Source organism: Salvelinus namaycush, chromosome 42, assembly GCF_016432855.1.
Source record: "Salvelinus namaycush isolate Seneca chromosome 42, SaNama_1.0, whole genome shotgun sequence".
NCBI lineage: Eukaryota > Metazoa > Chordata > Actinopteri > Salmoniformes > Salmonidae > Salvelinus > Salvelinus namaycush.
The window spans coordinates 8385121-8403354 of record NC_052348.1 but is presented as its reverse complement, the minus strand read 5'-3'; the positions used below and the strand labels follow the sequence as shown (position 1 = coordinate 8403354).

Sequence of the window (18234 nt, the reverse complement as noted above, 5' to 3'; positions counted from 1 at the left end):
GATCAGTAGCTTCAGATGACACAAATGACTAAAAATAGAATGCATGTGTGTGACAACGGGAAGAAGCCAATTTGGCCGCCTCATTAGCTATGCTGTTACCAATATTAGCATAATCACTCCTACCTGTGTGTGCCTCAACCTTAACAATAGCCAATTTGTTAGGTTTTCACATAGTTTCAATCAACTGTTCAACATAAGGTCTGTTTTTAATCGGTGTGCCTGTGGTATAAGTAAACCCTCCTGCTCTCCAAACCCCACACCAGGACAGACAAACCCCAATAGCATATGCTGAGTCTGAGTAGACAGTAAGGACCTTCCCTTCCCCTAATTCACAAGCTGTGGTCAGAGCTAATAAATCTGCCTGCTGCACTGATCAAATCAAATCAAGTTTATTTTATATAGCCCTTCGTACATCAGCTAATATCTCAAAGTGCTGTACAGAAACCCAGCCTAAAACCCCAAACAGCAAGCAATGCAGGTGTAGAAGCACGGTGGCTAGGAAAAACTCCCTAGAAAGGCCAAAACCTAGGAAGAAACCTAGAGAGGAACCAGGCTATGAGGGGTGGCCAGTACTCTTCTGGCTGTGCCGGGTGGAGATTATAACAGAACATGGCCAAGATGTTCAAATGTTCATAAATGACCAGCATGGTCAAATAATAATAATCACAGTAGTTATCGAGGGTGTAGCAAGTCAGCACCTCAGGAGTAAATGTCAGTTGGCTTTTCATAGCCGATCATTAAGAGTATCTCTACCGCTCCTGCGGTCTCTAGAGAGTTGAAAACAACAGGTCTGGGACAGGTAGCACGTCCGGTGGACAGGTCAGGGTTCCATAGCCGCAGGCAGAACAGTTGAAACTGGAACAGCAGCAAGGCCAGGTGGACTGGGGACAGCAAGGAGTCATCATGCCAGGTAGTCCTGACGCATGGTCCTAGGGCTCAGGTCCTCCGAGAGAGAGAAAGAAAGAGAGAAGGAGAGAATTAGAGAGAGCATACTTAAATTCACACAGGTCACCGGATAAGACAGGAGAAGTACTCCAGATATAACCAACTGACCATAGCCCCCCGACACATAAACTACTGCAGCATAAATACTGGAGGCTGAGACAGGAGGGGTCAGGAGACACTGTGGCCCCATCCGATGATACCCCCGGACAGGGCCAAACAGGAAGGATATAACCCCACCCACTTTGCCAAAGCACAGCCCCCGCACCACTAGAGGGATATCTTCAACCACCAACTGATAAATGTTCTGGTAGGGGCTGTATAACCTCAATATCACCTTCCACATCTACTACAGCAAATCCTACATGTTTCATCCCTGTGTTTTGATCTATATAAGCAGAACCATCAACGAACAGCACCATGTCAGAGTCAAGCAGAGGTTTGTCTTTGTCCAGTACACATTCCTGGGCTGTCCCGATGTCCCTGTTATTGTTACTGATGATTTGCTCAGGGAAGCCCCAACAACTTGTCCAGGTTTGCCTAAACAGGAACAGTGAGCTCTAGTGTCTATTAGAAATGGTAGGTCATACCCATTAACATTAAGAGTAACCATTGGTTCTTCCATCATTGAATTCATACTGGAGACACTGGAGCAGGGGAGTCGGGCGCCTTCATTGTTGATTCTCAGGGAAATAAGAACTGTTGGTGTTCTGATTTCCCGTTGGCCATGGCTGTCCTCTGTCATTAGCAAAGTTTCCTTTTTCTCTGCCAGGCCCAAAATTTACTCTGCCCCAGTTGTAACCTCTTCCTTTTTCATTTCCCCCACACTGCGAACTCACATGCCCCAACTGCCCACAGGTCCAGCCTTGAGTGTTGTTCCAGTCACGAGGGGCTCTGGCGGGCCCACCTCCTCTTTTAGCTTTTTACTTTCGTCCACATCATCTGTGTCCATTGTCTCTTTAATCTTATCAGCAATTAGCACCTACAGATCTTCTTTCAACTTTCTCTTCTCTTTTCGTAATGTATATAACTTATTATTTTCCAGTCTTCCTTCTTCTCTCTTTCTTCCCTTTCTCTCTGGTCTCTGAATAGGTCACCCATGGATGGTAACACTTTGTACTTTTCTTTTACTTCTTTAGTAGTTTGTTTGTTTTCTACAGGTGGCCATATGTCTAGGGTCTTACAGTCTGTTGCTTTTTGTGGAGTGAGTTGGGGTGTCGAGGGAATCTCCCTTCAGGAACTTTTGTTCTCATGACGCTTGTTGCTGCTGTTGTGTCATCCACCTCCTTCATCAGAGTCCCCTAGCGGATAATTGTGGTTGCTTCTCCATTTTCTTCTGTCAGTGGTATGAGAGGGTAGATCTGTGTATAGTCACCCGGGGGTCCGGGTTCTGCCTCATTTCTTTCCTCCCTCACTCTATTGTTCTCTCCAGCTTTAGTTTGGTAACGGTAGCCTTGTTTATGAAGAACTGTCCTTCCAGCATCATCATTCCTATCACAGTTTCTGATACAAGAGTACTTTTCTTCTTCCCCTTCTTTTTGATCATTTTTCTTGTCTGAATTATCTCCTTGACTAAATCCAACCTAGTCTTGTTGAATGAACCATCCATTGGATATCTATTTTCTCCTGCCATCTCTGTCCAGACATGCCATTTCTTAAAAGTGAATGTAAATTCCACAGCGGGAAACTTATTTTGCATATATTCAACAGGTGTGACAGGCTTCATTACTCCCATCTCCTCATTCTGGTTTGACTGTGCCATGGTTCTCCGGCTTTTTATTTAGATAGTCTGCGTGTAATGTGTTTCCCCAATTTCTATAGGGTTATCCTAAAGTGGGTGTAATATGTAGACATATGCCTATATAAATTATTCTCTACCTCCTTTCAGTATGTGTTAAACAGTAATCCTAATTCTACTTTCACTTAATCCAGGCTATAGTAAATGGTTCTACTAAACTCAAATATATTTCACACAAGGGCCTCACAGAGACAACCGCATGATAGACTTCAATTCCTAATATTATATCTTAAGGGTGTAGCGTAACAGTAATATGTTATACACCAGTGCCCCCTGGTGATAGCGTCACAAAGTAATTTTCTATGAAAATCTCTACAGAACTTCCTTGTAATAATTTTACTGGTATACTAAGTGTTGTACATTTTCTATGGTAAGAAAGTGTCACTAACAAATATGTTCAACCTTTAATTCAAATGACTTTTTATTCCACCATTGGGCCATTACCCCAAAACCCCGCCATAATCCACAGACAAACAAACAAATGAAACATGCAACGGACTATTCATAAACAACTCAACTCATTCACTGGGTAAATTTCACATAGAATTACCTCTACAAAAATAAAAAAATAAACCACCCTCCCATAGGTCAAGGTGGCCTGGGTAATTGTCGCTGAATTACCTCTACAAAATAAAAAATAACTTCAACACCTTCTACTCATGACACCATATACAGTTATACAAACCTGCAGGAGAGACAATAGTTCCAGTGTATTCTAAGGGTTCAGCAGTAATTTTCCACTCCCAAGTTGCTTTATAATGGTATGTCTTACTTGTCTCTTCTCTTTCACTCCCCTGCAGGGTTCTGTGTCTATGAATCTCTTTTAGCCTTGAGGCGCTTTCTCACAGACACCCTGTTTTGACTGCAATAACTCACACATCTCTCAGACGGTTTCTTATAAGAAGCAGAGACTAGAAAAGAACTGTGGAACAATATTAAACCTTATAATGCATATACAGTGGGGAGAACAAGTATTTGATACACTGCCGATTTTGCAGGTTTTCCTACTTACAAAGCATGTAGAGGTCTGTCATTTTTATCATAGGTACACTTCAACTGTGAGAGACGGAATCTAAAACAAAAATCCGGAAAATCACATTGTATGATTTTTAAGTAATTAATTTGCATTTTATTGCATGACATAAGTATTTGATCACCTACCAACCAGTAAGAATTCCGGCTCTCACAGACCTGTTAGTTTTTCTTTAAGAAGCCCTCCTGTTCTCCACTGATTACCTGTATTAACTGCACCTGTTTGAACTCGTTACCTGTATAAAAGACACCTGTCCACACACTCAATCAAACAGACTCCAACCTCTCCACAATGGCCAAGACCAGAGAGCTGTGTAAGGACATCAGGGATAAAATTGTAGACCTGCACAAGGCTGGGATGGGCTACAGGACAATAGGCAAGCAGCTTGGTGAGAAGGCAACAACTGTTGGCGCAATTATTAGAAAATGGAAGAAGTTCAAGATGGCGGTCAATCACCCTCGGTCTGGGGCTCCATGCAAGATCTCACCTCGTGGGGCATCAATGATCATGAGGAAGGTGAGGGATCAGCCCAGAACTACACGGCAGGACCTGGTCAATGACCTGAAGAGAGCTGGGACCACAGTCTCAAAGAAAACCATTAGTAACACACTACGCCGTCATGGATTAAAATCCTGCAGCGCACGCAATGTCCCCCTGCTCAAGCCAGCACATGTGCAGGCCCATCTGAAGTTTGCCAATGACCATCTGGATGATCCAGAGGAGGAATGGGAGAAGGTCATGTGGTCTGATGAGACAAAAATAGAGCTTTTTGGTCTAAACTCTACTCGCCGTGTTTGGAGGAAGAAGAAGGATGAGTACAACCAAGAACACCATCCCAACCGTGAAGCATGGAGGTGGAAACATCATTCTTTGGGGATGCTTTTCTGCAAAGGGGACAGGACGACTGCACCGTATTGAGGGGAGGATGGATGGGGCCATGTATCGCGAGATCTTGGCCAACAACCTCCTTCCCTCAGTAAGAGCATTGAAGATGGGTCGTGGCTGGGTCTTCCAGCATGACAACGACCCGAAACACACAGCCAGGGCAACTAAGGAGTGGCTCCGTAAGAAGCATCTCAAGGTCCTGGAGTGGCCTAGCCAGTCTCCAGACCTGAACCCAATAGAAAATCTTTGGAGGGAGCTGAAAGTCCGTATTGCCCAGCGACAGCCCCGAAACCTGAAGGATCTGGAGAAGGTCTGTATGGAGGAGTGGGCCAAAATCCCTGCTGCAGTGTGTGCAAACCTGGTCAAGAACTACAGGAAACGTATGATCTCTGTAATTGCAAACAAAGGTTTCTGTACCAAATATTAAGTTCTGCTTTATCAAATACTTATGTCATGCAATAAAATGCAAAATAATTACTTAAAAATCATACAATGTGATTTTCTGGATTTTAGATTCCGTCTCTCACAGTTGAAGTGTACCTATGATAAAAATGACAGACCTCTACATGCTTTGTAAGTAGGAAAACCTGCAAAATCAGCAGTGTATAAAATACTTCTTCTCCCCACTGTATATATATATATATATATATATATATATATATATATAGCTAGCAAATCTGTAGTCCAGGAGCCTAATAATGTTGTGGGGGAGGGGTCTTATAGCCCTCCCCTTCTATTAATACAACATAAGCATAATCAATTATTATAATACATCAATCATTTGATGCAGCCCCTATCATGACCCCAAACATAACACTTTGTATTCAGCAGTAGCGTAAAGCATTTCGCTACACTCACATTAACATCTGCTAACCATGTGTATGTGACAAATAAAATTTGATTTGAAGTACTTAAGTAGAAATAGTTTGAAGTACTACTTAAGTAGTTTTGGGGGGTATTTGTACTTTACTATTTATATTTTTGACAACTTTTACTTTACTACATTCGTAAAGAAAATAATGTACTTTTTACTCCCTACATTTTCCTTGACACCCAAAAGTACTCGTTACATTTTAAATGCTGAGCAGGACAAGAATATGGTCCAATTCACGCACTTATCAAGATAATACATGGTCATCCCTACTGCCTCTGATCTAGCGGACTCACTGAACACAAATGCATCGTTTGTAAATTATGTCTGAGTGTTGGAGTATGCCACTGGCTATTCGTAAAATGATGCCACCTGCTTTGCTTAATATAAGGATTTTAAATAATTTACACTTTTACTTTTGATAGTTAAGTATATTTAGAACCAAATACTTTTACTCAAGTAGTATTTTACTTGAGTAACTTTCCATTAAGGTATCTATAGCTTATTCAAGTATGACAATTGGGTACTTTTTCCACCACTGGTATTCAGGACAAAAAGTGAATTGCTTTGCCACATTTCTTGCAGTATTACTTAAGTGCATGTTTATTCTGTACAGGCTTCCTTCTTTTCACTCTGTCAATTAGGTTAGTATTGTGAACTACAATGTTGTTGTGTCAGTGTTCTATCACAGCCATTGAACTCTGTAAACATTTTAAAGTCACCATTGGCCTCATGGTGAAATCCCTGAGTGGTTTCCTTCCTCTCCAGCAACTGAGTTAGGAAGGTCGCCTGTATCTTTGTAGTGACTGGATGTATTGGCACACCATCCAAAGTGTAATGAAAGGGATATTCAAATTTTGCTTTTTTAATTTTTTTTACCCATCTACCAATAGGGGCACTTCTTTGTGAGTCATTGAAAAACCTCCCTTGTCTTTGTGGTTTAATCTGTGTCTGAAATTCACTGCTTGACTAAGGGACCTTACAGATAATTGTATGTGTGGGGTACAGCGATGAGGCAGTCATTCACAAATCAAGTTAAACACTATTATTGCACACAGTGTCCATGCAACTTATTATGTGGCTTGTTAAGCACATTTGTACTTCTGAATTTATTTAGGCTTGCCATAACAAGGGGGTTGAATACTTATTGACTCAAAACATTTCAGCTTTTGATTTGTAAAACCTTTGAAAAACATAATTCCACTTTGACATTACGGGGTATTGTGTAGGCGAGTGACAAAAAATATATATGAAATACATTTTAAATTCAGGCTGTAACACAATATTGTACTACATGCCTTATATATCACACAATGTATGGGCCTTGCACTTCAACGATTGACCCACAACTGCTGCTTACTGGATGTATCTATGTCATGTTGCTGCATCTACCTTTAATGCAGGGTTTGATCTAAACGTCAGAATCGAGTGGAATGGTTACTTTCTATGTTATAGTGGAATGTTTTTTCTGCTGGTGCATCTTGAGGTATCTCCTCTCCGAGAACCTCTTCCCGCAGTGAGTACAGGCGAATGGCCTTTCTCCCGTGTGGACCTTGAGGTGCATCTTCAGCTGGTGCTGGCGGGAGAATTTCTTCTCACACTGGGGGCAGCTGTAGGATTTCTCCCCCGTGTGGACTCTCTGGTGCCTGTTCAGGCTGGACGATTGTGAAAAACTGGCCTGGCACAGGTGGCAGCCGAATGGTTTCTCCCCCGTGTGCACCCTCTGGTGGATCACCTGTTTGCAGAAACTGAAGGCTTTGCCACAGAATGAACACGGAAAGCGCTTCTCTTTGCCACCGGATCTACTGATAGCATCACTACTACTGTCATTTGGCAATGGGCTTGTGTAGCCATTTAGTGTTGAAGCACTGGCTTTGTCTGAGGTCTGGTTTAACATTAGGAGAGTGTGAGGAGGGCCAGGAAGTGTCTGTGTTGTCGCAGGGTCCATATTCCAGTTGATAGATCCTATCGAAGGCAGGCTGAAGGCAGCACAAGTTAGGGGGTTAACCTGAGGCGCCATCAGTCTCTCTGAATCACAACTATAGGAGCAGGACGGAGCATCGTTAGCAGAGTCTGTTTCTGTTCTCTCCTGCCGCATATGGATACCTCCCAGTCCCCGTGGACCAAATCTACACCTCACCCTGTTGTCATGGAGACTAAGTTCGGTTGTTGTTCTGTGTTCGACTGTCAGTTTCTGGTTGTGGTTAACAGTGTTGTTCCCCAGCCCAGAGTTGAGGATGCTGTCCCATCCACTGACCTCCACTATGTCGTTTCTGGTCCTGCCCTGCTCAGTGATGTTGTCCCCTGGGCTCTTGGCTTCACTGGTCTGGGTATCCAAAATTGTTGTCCAGTCTCCTCTGTTAGCCTCCAGCCAACCACCTGCAGGAAGAGGTTAGAAAATAGGCTTTAAAAACATGGCAGAGAACTCTACATATGTTTTTTTTGTCAATTACCTGGTCAAGTTCATAGATTATAATGTCTGTTTTTACATGTAAACATAAGTTCTATTGATTTAATGAATGAAGAAAATATAGAAGAAAAGAAAATAGCCAGGCGCATCACTATTCCCAATGAAAATCTATTACTGTATGTAGGCAGGTAGCCTAGCGGTTAAGAGCATTGGGCCAGTAACAGAAAGGTTGCTGGTTCGAATCCTGAGCCGTCTCGTTGAAAAATCTGTACTTAACCCTAATTGCTCTGGATAAGAGTGTCTGCTAAATGACTAAATGTAAATATGCATGTCTCCCTTACCTTGCTCCCCAATCTTTAGTGCACTCAGCAGGTCAATGCTCTCTGGTCTGTCCTCTATTGTCTCCTCTTTGACCAGCAGCAGATCAGGCTTCCCATCTTCCATGTCTACTGACTGTAAGAGATACAGAGTGAGAGGATGTTGGATCAAGAAATCTGATATGAGTACCCTGCTATGGAGCATCTTCTGATTGGGTAATGAGGGATTGCTATGAGTATTATGCAAACATGTTAGTTGATTTGATACTATGCAAACATGTTAGTTGATTTGATTACTTGACACTCTCTAATGGTTTGATATTTCAAAGGCATGGTCTCACACTTAAAGGGCAACTCCACCACTTTTCAACCTCACTTTCATTATCTCCAATACAATACCAGTGTCAACATACACTAAAAGTATTAAGACACCTGCTCGTAGAACATCTCTTTCCAAAATCATGGGTATTAATATGGAGTTGGTCCCCCCCTTTGCTGCTATAACAGCCTCCACTCTTATGGGAAGGCTTTCCACTAGCTGTGGGGACTTGCTTCCATTCAGCCACAAGAGCATTAGTGAGGTTGGGCACTGATGTTGGGTGATTAGGCCTGGCTCGCAGTCGGCGTTCCAATTCATCCCAAAGGTGTTAGATGAGGTTGAGGTCAGGGCTCTGTGCAGGCCTGTCAAGGTCTTCCACGTCGATCTCGACAAACCACTTCTGTCTGGACCTCACTTTGTGCATGGGGGCATTGTCATGCTGAAACAGGAAAAGGCCTTCCCCAAACTGTTTTCACAAAGGTGGAAGCACAGAATCTTCTAGAATGTCATTGTCAAATCAAAATAAAATTGTATTTGTCACATGTGCCAAATACAACAGGTGTACACCTTAGTGAAATGCTTACGTACAAGCACTTAACCAACAATGCCGTTTTAACAAAATACCTACAAAAAAGTAAGAGATTAGAACAACAAATAATTAGAGCAGCAGTAAATAACAATAGCGGGGCTATATACAGGAGGGTACCGGTACAGAGTCAATGTGCGGGGGCAACGGTGTCGAGGTAATATGTACATAGTTATTAAAGCATAGATAATTACAGAGAGTTACAGCAGCGTAGAAAATACAATTTTTAGAGCCTTCCTCTGACACCGCCTGGTATACAGGTCCTGGATGGCAAGAAGCTTGGCCCCGGTGATGTACTGGGCCGTACGCACTACCCTCTGTATTGCCTTGCGGTCGGAGGCCGAGCAGTTGCCATACCAGGCAGTGATGCAACCCGTCAGGATGCTCTCAGTGGTGCAGCTGTAAAACCTTTTGAGGATCTGAGGACCCATGCAAAAGGGGAAATAGGTTTTGTCGTACCCTCTTCACGACTGTCTTGTGTGCTTGGACCATGTTAGTTTGTTGGTGATGTGGATGCCAAGGAACTTGAAGCTCTCAACCTGCTCCACTACAGCCCTGTCAATGAGAATGGGGGCGTGCTCCGTCCTCCTTTTCCTGTAGTCCACAATCATCTCCTTTGTCTTGATCACGTTGGGGAGAGGTTGTTGTCCTTGCACCACATTGTCAGGTCTCTGATCTCCCTATAGGCTGTCTCATCGTTGTTGGTGATCAGGCCTACCACTGTTGTCATCAGCAAACTTAATGATGGTGCTGGAGTCGTGCTTGGCCGTGCAGTCATGAGTGAACAGGGAGTACAGGAGGGGACAGAGCACGCCCCTCTGAGGGGCCCCCGTGTTGAGGATCAGTGTTGCGGATGTGTTGTTACCTACCCTTACCATCTGGGGACGGCCCGCCAGGAAGTCCAGGATCCAGTTGCAGAGGGAGGTGTTTAGTCCCAGGGTCTTTAGCTTAGTGATGAGTTTTGAGGGCACTATGGTGTTGAACGCTGAGCTGTAGTCAATAAATAGCATTCTCACATAGGTATTCCTTTTGTCCAGGTGTGAAAGGGCAGTGTGGAGTATGTGGATCTGTTGGTGTAGTATGCAAATTGGAGTGGGTCTAGTGTTTCTGGGATAATCGTGTTGATATGAGCCATGACCAGCCTTTCAAAGCACTTCATGGCTACAGACGTGAGTGCTACGGGTCGGTAGTCATTCATGCAGGTTACCTTAGTGTTCTTGGGCACAGGGACTATGGTGGTCTGCTTAAAACATGTTGGTATTACAGACTCAGACAGGGAGAGGTTGAAAATGTCAGTGAAGACACTTGCCAGTTGGTCAGCGCATGCTCGGAGTACACGTTCTGGTAATCCGTCTGGCTCTACGACCTTGTTGACCTGTTTAAAAGGGCTTACTCACATTGGCTGCGGAGAGCGTGATCACACAGTCGTCCGGAACAGCTGATGCTCTCATGCATATTTCAGTGTTACTTGCCTCGAAGCAAGCATATTTAGCTTGTCTGATAGGCTCGTGTCACTGGGAAGCTCTCGGCTGTGCTTCCCTTTGTAGTCTGTAATAGTTTGCAAGCCCTGCCACATCCGACGAGCATCGGAGCCGGTGTAGTACGATTCGATCTTAGTCCTGTATTGACGCTTTTCCTTTTTGATGGTTCGTCTGAGGGCATAGCGGGATTTCTTATAAGCCTCCGGGTTAGAGTCCCGCTCCTTGAAAGCGGCAGCTCTACCCTTTAGCTCAGTGAAACTGTTGCCTGTAATCCATGGCTTCTGGTTGGGGTATGTATGTACAGTCACTGTGGAGACAACATCCTCAATGCACTTATTGATAAAGCCAGTGACTTTTGTGGTGTACTACTCAATGCCATCGGAAGAATCCCGGAACATATTCCAGTCTGTGCTAGAAAAACAGTCCTGTAGTTTAGCATCTGCTTCATCTGACCACTTTTTTTATAGACAGAGTCACTGGTGCTTCCTGTTAGAATTTTTGCCTGTAAGCAGGAATCAGTTGGATAGAATTATGGTCAAGTTTGCCAAATGGAGGGCGAGGGAGAGCTTTGTACGCGTGTGGAGTAAAGGTAGTCAAAACAATTTCTCTCTGGTTGCACATTTGACATGCTGATAGAAATTAGGTAAAACTGATTTAAGTTTCCCTGCATTAAAATCCTCGCCACTAGGAGCACCGCCTCTGGATGAGTGTTTTCCTGTTTGCTTATGGCGGTATACAGCTCATTGAGTGCGGTTTTAGTGCCAGCATTGGTCTGTGGTGGTATGTAGACAGCTACAAAAAATACAGATAAACTCTCTAGGTAGATAGTGTGGTCAACAGCTTATCATGAGATACTCTACCTCTGGAGAGCAAAACCTCGAGACTTCCTTAGATATCGTGCAACAGCTGTTGTTTACATATTTGCATAGGCCCCCGCGCCTTGTCTTACCAGAGGCTGCTGTTCTATCCTGCCGATGAGTGTATAGCCAGCTTTATGTTCTTAATGTTGTCGTTCAGCCACGACTCGGTGAAACATAAGATATTACAGTTTTTAATGTCCCGTTGGTAGGATATATGTGCTTTCAGTTCGTCCCATTTATTTTCCAGCGATTGAACGTTAGCTAGCAGGACGGAAGGCAAAGGCAGATTAGCCACTCGTCGCCTGATCCTCACAAGGCAACCCGATCTTTTTCCGCAAAATCTCAGTTTCCTTCTCCAGTGAATGACGGGGATCTGGGACTGGCCGGGTGTCTGTTTCGCTGTAGCGTTAAGATTTCCCTTCACTGGAACTAAGGGGCCTAGCCCGAACAATGAAAAACAGCCCCAGACCATTATTCCTCCTCCACCAAACTTAACAGTTGGCATTATGCATTGGGACGGGTAGAGTTCTCCTGGCATCCGCCAAACCTAGATTTGTCCGTCGGACTGCCAGATGGTGAAGCGTGATTCATCACTCCAGAGAACGCGTTTCCACTGCTCCAGAGTCTAATGGCGGCGAGCTTTACACCACTCCAGCCGATGCTCGGCATTGCGCATGGGGATCTTAGGCTTGTGTGCAGCTGCTTGACCATGGAAACGGCACATTTCTAAAGTTTAGTAGAAAAAAATATAACATAACATTCTACCCAATGACATTAAAAAAAGTGATTTTCAAAACACTAAGATTCGAAGTGATGTGGGGAGCAAGAAAATACCCTCCCTTGGGCTAGAAACTCGGTGCAGGTTTTGAAAATGAATGTTTTTTTACTTTCAATCCTACCCAGAGATGTCACAGAGAAGCGTTTTTTTAGGACCTTATCTTTTTAACCACAGATCATAGAAACGGTCTTGTTTTCACATATGTAGACACTGATTTGGTGCTGGAAATTATGATTATGAGATTGAAAAGTGGCAGAACGGACCTTTAAGATGACATGAACCAAGACCGGGGCCGTATCCACAAAAAGGATCTTTCCAATAACAATACATTCGGAAAGTATTCAAACCCCTTGACTTTTTCCACATTTTGCTACGTTACAGCCTTATTTAAAAAAATGTTTTATTTTTATTCCCTCATCAATCTACACACAATACCCCAACCTTTCAGAAGGACAACCATCTCTGCAGCACTCCACCAATCAGGCCTTTATTGTAGAGTGGCCACTCCTCAGTAAAAGGCACATGGCAGCCTGCTTGGAGTTTGCCAAAAGTCATGCTTCCTCGAACCCCATGCTGTAGTGACGCCTCAACACTGCGATGTAATGCCTTAGACAGCTGTGCCACTCTGGAGGGCCCATAACAGGCTTTTAAAATGTAATATTGGTGGACAATTTCAACTTAAAATATTTTTTAAAAGGCACTCATTTAGTGGAACAACCCAGTTCACAGTGGGCTCACCTCCGTGAGACTGTGTGTGGTCCTGTACAGCTCAGCTGGTTCCTCTTTGGGTTCAGGAGGAGGTGTAGTCTGGTTGTCCTCCACGACCATGGTCCCCTCAGGGTTCCCCAGACCCTCCTCCTTCACCAGCAGCACATCTGGACCCTCCTCCTCCTGGAAGAGAGAGGTGATACAGATTACACAGACATACACTCCCTCAGGTACGTACACACTTTCAGCATGGAGTTATCCATCCCCACTACGTTTGAGTCCTATACTGTAGTTACAGAATGACTTCATTGTCTTTAAACCCATCATGGTGGACATAAATATGATGTTGTGGGTAAATAGAAGTCAGATAAACCTGACTAAACTATTTTGACGTGTACAGTAGGTGTTTGTTAGTGTGTGGGTATGTGTAGGTATTAGGGCTGTCAAACGATAACAATAATCAAGTTAATGGCATTAGTAAATCGTATTAGTCAACATTTTTAAATGTGCTCAAATTTGTCCCCCAAAGAAAGACTTTTCCATTTAAAAAGTAGTGCATTGATGTACTGGCATACAATGCTTTGATCGTAAGGGACGGAAACACAAAATGATCTACATCAGAATCTTTTAATAGCATTTTCACCATAAACAACACAAAAGTCCCTAACATAGCTACAGCTATTAGTGCTCCCAATGTTTGTGTAGGTCTACTCCCTCTTATCAATGTTCTTGAAGTGTAACACTTGTACACAGTACAGACCACACACACACACACTCTCTCTTTCTCTTACACACACCATTTTAAGTACTGTTAAAGCATTCTAGGTAAAAATAACTGTCTCTGGATACAAAGAACAAATAGCTTTTAAACTGATGAAAGCATTGTAACCATCTGTACTGTTCAGATACCTTTACACTCATAGTCCTACGCAGTCTCCCTCCCACTTACTCCCACTCTCACACTATTGACTATGATATTGATGACTGCTTTGTTGGGAAAGAGAAAGAATGGCATTTCACTGGACTAGTGCACATGACAATAAAAACGTGAAACTTGAAAACGCACATCCTCGCTCTCACACATTCACACATTCATACACACCCCACTCTTGCATATGCAGCCTAACTTTGAAGCATATTTTTGAGGAGCCTATTCCTTTTCAGTTCTTCCTGTGCCATCCAAATGTGCATAGCCTAGTCAGTGGTCAAGTTATCAGGTTGCTAGGTAACATGACCAGCTAGCTAACCAATGGTGTTTGTTATCAAATCAAAAAACAGCAGCTTGCGAGTAGTTTAAAACCAATCCGCGTCTGAAAGAAAAACAATAGCTCCAGTACTATTGGGTATAACTTTCACATGAGTTTGGCTAGAGGCACACAGTCTTCAGCTATGCAAAGGTGCAAGCATTGACTGTCGCTGTGTCCCCTGTTGTGTTCTGCATTTAAAAGCGCCGGTGCGGAAACACATGCTTAAAAAGGTTCCATGTGGTGAAGATATGGAAACGCAATTAACGGCATCCAAAAAATGTACAGCGATAAACATGTCACACGTTAAACGATGGCCCTAGTAGAAATATTTAGTAAGTGTATATTGGTTATAAAGCACTGTTGTGTGTATGCAGAATAGGTTGAGATCATATGTGATGAATATTAAAGAGAATCTCAATAAAAGTCCCATTTTGTGTTTATTAAACATAAACACGTTTTAAATACACCATATGAAAACCACATATACACATGCCCCAACTAAATATCAGCATTAACTTGTTTAACTGCATTTATTTTATCATTAAAAGTGTCTTGGGAAAAAATTCAGTAGGTGAATGGAAGTAATCCAGGCATTTGTAAACATATATCCTACACAGTACAAACATAATATGTAACAGACTTTAGGCTTATATAACACACAATGTCTGGATGCAAAATTCTACCCAGGAATATTCAACACTGAAATCTGTTACTCGTTATTCCAAATGCACCTGTGGATCTTTTCTGCTGATAACAATGACAATGCATCAATTTGCCTTTAATGCAGGGCTTGATCTAAACGTCACAAGCTATCGCATTAAATGGTTTCTTTCGATGTTATAGATTGGAATGATTTTTCTGTTGGTGTATTCTGAGGTAGCTCCTCTCTGAGAACCTCTTCCCGCAGTGCATACAGGCAAACAGCGTTTCTCCCGTGTGGACCTTCAGGTGCATCTTCAGCTGGTGCTGGCGAGAGAACCTCTTCTCACACTGGGGGCAGCTGTAGGGTTTCTCCCCTGTGTGGACGCTCTGATGCCTCTTCAGGTCACCAGCCTCGGCAAAGCGCATGTGACACTGTGTACAGCTGAAGGGTTTCACCCCTGTGTGGACCCTCTGGTGCCTCTTCAGGTTGCCAGCCTGGGCGAAGCGCATGTGACACTGCGTACAGCTGTAGGGTTTCACTCCGGTGTGGACCCTCTGGTGGATCTCCACATTATGGGGGCAGCTGAAGCCTTTGTTACAGAACATGCAGAGGAACCGTTTCTCTTTACTATTGCACGATGTAGAGTCCCCTTTCTGAGCCTGGGCTCTAGTCCTGTCATTTGAGTTCAATACCTGATCAAAAAGGACGCGGCCGTGTGAATCAGAAGGCTCCATCGACGTGGACACTGGGTCGCATTCTCTGAACGCATGTAAAGGGGAGTGGGTCGCAACATTTCGATTTGTCTCCAAGCTTTCCCTGTAATCTAAGAAGTCACTGGTGTTGTCCAGCGAGTGTCCTTCTCTTGAGTGAGTCTCGTCTGCATTCCATGTCTGAGGAGAGTTCCGCTCAACTTTCACAATAACCTCATTTACGACAAGACCTTCCCCTTTCTTATCTAGGTGCCTTTCAGAGTTTACACTACTACTGTAACAGTTCCAGTCCCTTCTCATTGGATTAATCTGTGTATCTAAGCCCACAGGCATGTCACCAGATATCATCTGTGTCTCTGTAGCGTATGAACAGGACGGATCATTGTGAGTCTGTAATGCATCACCTGAGTCCCGATTGGATAAAACTGTCCTCGGGTTAGCGTAAATTAAATACTCTGAGTGGGGTGCAGGAGGACAGCCCAGTCGCCCCAGCCCCGTTAAAGTCTCGGTGACTGTCTCTGACTTGAGTGCGGCGTTTGGCGTTCCACTGACCTCCGTGATGCTGCGTTGGGTCCTGGGCTGCACTGGGGCGGTGGTGGGGTCCTCCGTGGCTACAGCCGCTCCAGTCTGGATGTCTGTGCTGTGCCGTGGGTCCTCCTCTCCTTCAGACCGCTCCAGCTTGACCACAGGACCTGCAGCCTCTGCAGACTGACAAAGAAGAGAGGAGGTTATTGGATAACAATGTCATAGGGAAGTCTCACAAGCTTCCCTATGGCAGATAAATGAGGATGTACATGTAAGCAAGTGAATAGCGGTGGGGAGCCTTTCTGAAATAAATTGGCAACATTTGATGTACTGTAATTTTGATGTAATACTATTACACTAACCTCTATCATGATAATGTGCTGGGTTGAGGTTCCACTCCCATCATCATCAGTGATTGGTTGGTCATCTCTCCATGTATTGTGTCCCACTGGCTTAACAAAGCTTCTGTAGCCTCCAGTGCGATGTCCTTCACCTGAGAAAGTGATTGGGCGAAAAGAGGTGGATAGGTTAGGTACTGTCAATGCTCAACTGTATATTGTACAGTAAGGTAACGTTTCTCATAACTTCTTGAAATACTATTTATTGATCGATGTATTATGTTCCATGTGTTACATTGTTTTCATTGAGTAAATAATAGGAAATGGAGTAAATTAATAATCTGGTTAGAATATGAGTTTTTTTGCGCCAATATAGCTAAGTAATCAGGGGAATTATTGCATACTATTCAAAAACTGACCAAGACCAAATTCTGGGTAACACATCTGAACAGATGTCCAGAGGGGAACGGTGCGACAGGCCGCGCATCCTCGGCCTTCTGCAAAATGTACCTCTTGCCATTCCTCTGTATCGGTCGAGGATCTTAACACTACTGGGTCGAATGGCGAGGACGCGTTCTGGCATTGTCCTCTCTGCGCGCTCCCGTGCCACCTTCAGTTCCAGTAGTTTTCTCCGCAATGTCCTGTTTTCTTTCTGGCTTTGAGTTATTTCCAAACGAAACACTGCATAGTCGTCATCAACGAGTTTACAGATCTCTGCAACGGCTGCATTCGCTAGCACCTCCATGATGGAGGCTATTTGAGTGTGAAACACCATACAGTTAGCCATTATTAGCGAACGTTAGTAGCTAGCGTTACCTATATACCTTCTATCGACTAAGTCGTCTCCAACACGAATGATACTCTATATGGGGTGAGAATGTGATGCTGTGCAGTTATGACTACTCATATTTCGAAATCCAGGGTGTTAATAAACGTCTAAGAAATGGTTCATGGTCACTGTGGTTCACTTCCGTTTACTTCTTCTTCTTAGGTGGGGTTTAACGGCGGTTGGCATCCAATATTGATGGTGTATTACCGCCACCAACTGTACAGGGGTGAAAAAAGGAAACTGCATACGGTGAGAGTGGGAGATACTTTTTGATATTATCTCTCTCTCCTTCAGTTCTTCAAACGTCAAACCACTCTGCCGCATCCACAGTAATGCCCATCTTTCTGGACTTTCCCTCCACGTTAGCTGTGCCATTGATCACCATTGCCATAAAAACCACAACGTCCACCTTTTTTACATACAGCATATCTGGATCCTGCTGGTGGGAGGCCAACTCTGCAGCCTGCAGAGGCCTACCTGATAACATCGGACATTCTACTTTTTCTACCCTTTCTACCGCCTCCGCATAGGAGACAGACTGAATTCCCTGATTTTGGCCACCTCCATCTCTTTCACCCTATATGGGCATTCCAAGGATATCGCCTCATGTTCTCCACCACAGTTACAATACTTTATTCCTCTGTAATTTTCTTCTGCTATACAGTCTCCATCAAAGTGGTTTCGCCCACACGTCCCACATCTCGGCTCCTTCCGCCTGCAGACACTTTCTGCATGTCCAAACATTTTACACCTGTTACACTGCAAAGGCCTGGATATAAAGGCTCTGACAGGGTAATACACATATCCCAGCTGCACTCGGGTCGGGAGGGACTCCACATAAAAACAAAACACAAGGAGAGACAAACACTTCTTGCCATTAACCACACTATTCATCCAGCGTACATCAACCACTCCAGAAATGTACTTTAGCATATCAATATCAACTTATTATGC

General features: G+C 43.8%; 2 protein-coding genes across 2 annotated transcripts in view; both read right to left on the bottom strand.

Annotated features, from left to right (window-relative positions):
• The window catches only part of LOC120034804 (zinc finger protein 69 homolog), a 139059-nt gene that overhangs the window by 69935 nt on the left and 50890 nt on the right, over positions 1-18234 (bottom strand). The window lies entirely within an intron of this gene.
• LOC120034868 (zinc finger protein 709-like) lies at positions 6722-8692 on the bottom strand. Its single transcript, XM_038981520.1, has 2 exons — positions 8281-8692; positions 6722-7908 (listed from the first exon to the last, which is right to left on the bottom strand). Exons 1-2 carry the CDS (start codon positions 8459-8461, stop codon positions 6974-6976), a joined length of 1116 nt encoding a protein of 371 aa, XP_038837448.1. The 5' UTR covers positions 8462-8692; the 3' UTR covers positions 6722-6973.

What these genes read in the sequence shown, in the direction of transcription:
- LOC120034868 (XM_038981520.1), bottom strand. Translation starts at nt 8,461, where the DNA reads ATGCTCCATAGCAGGGTACTCATATCAGATTTCTTGATCCAACATCCT. An exon ending in ACTAAAGATTGGGGAGCAAG is followed by an intron (nt 7,909 to 8,280) that starts GTAAGGGAGACA and finishes CTCTTCCTGCAG; the next exon opens with GTGGTTGGCTGGAGGCTAAC.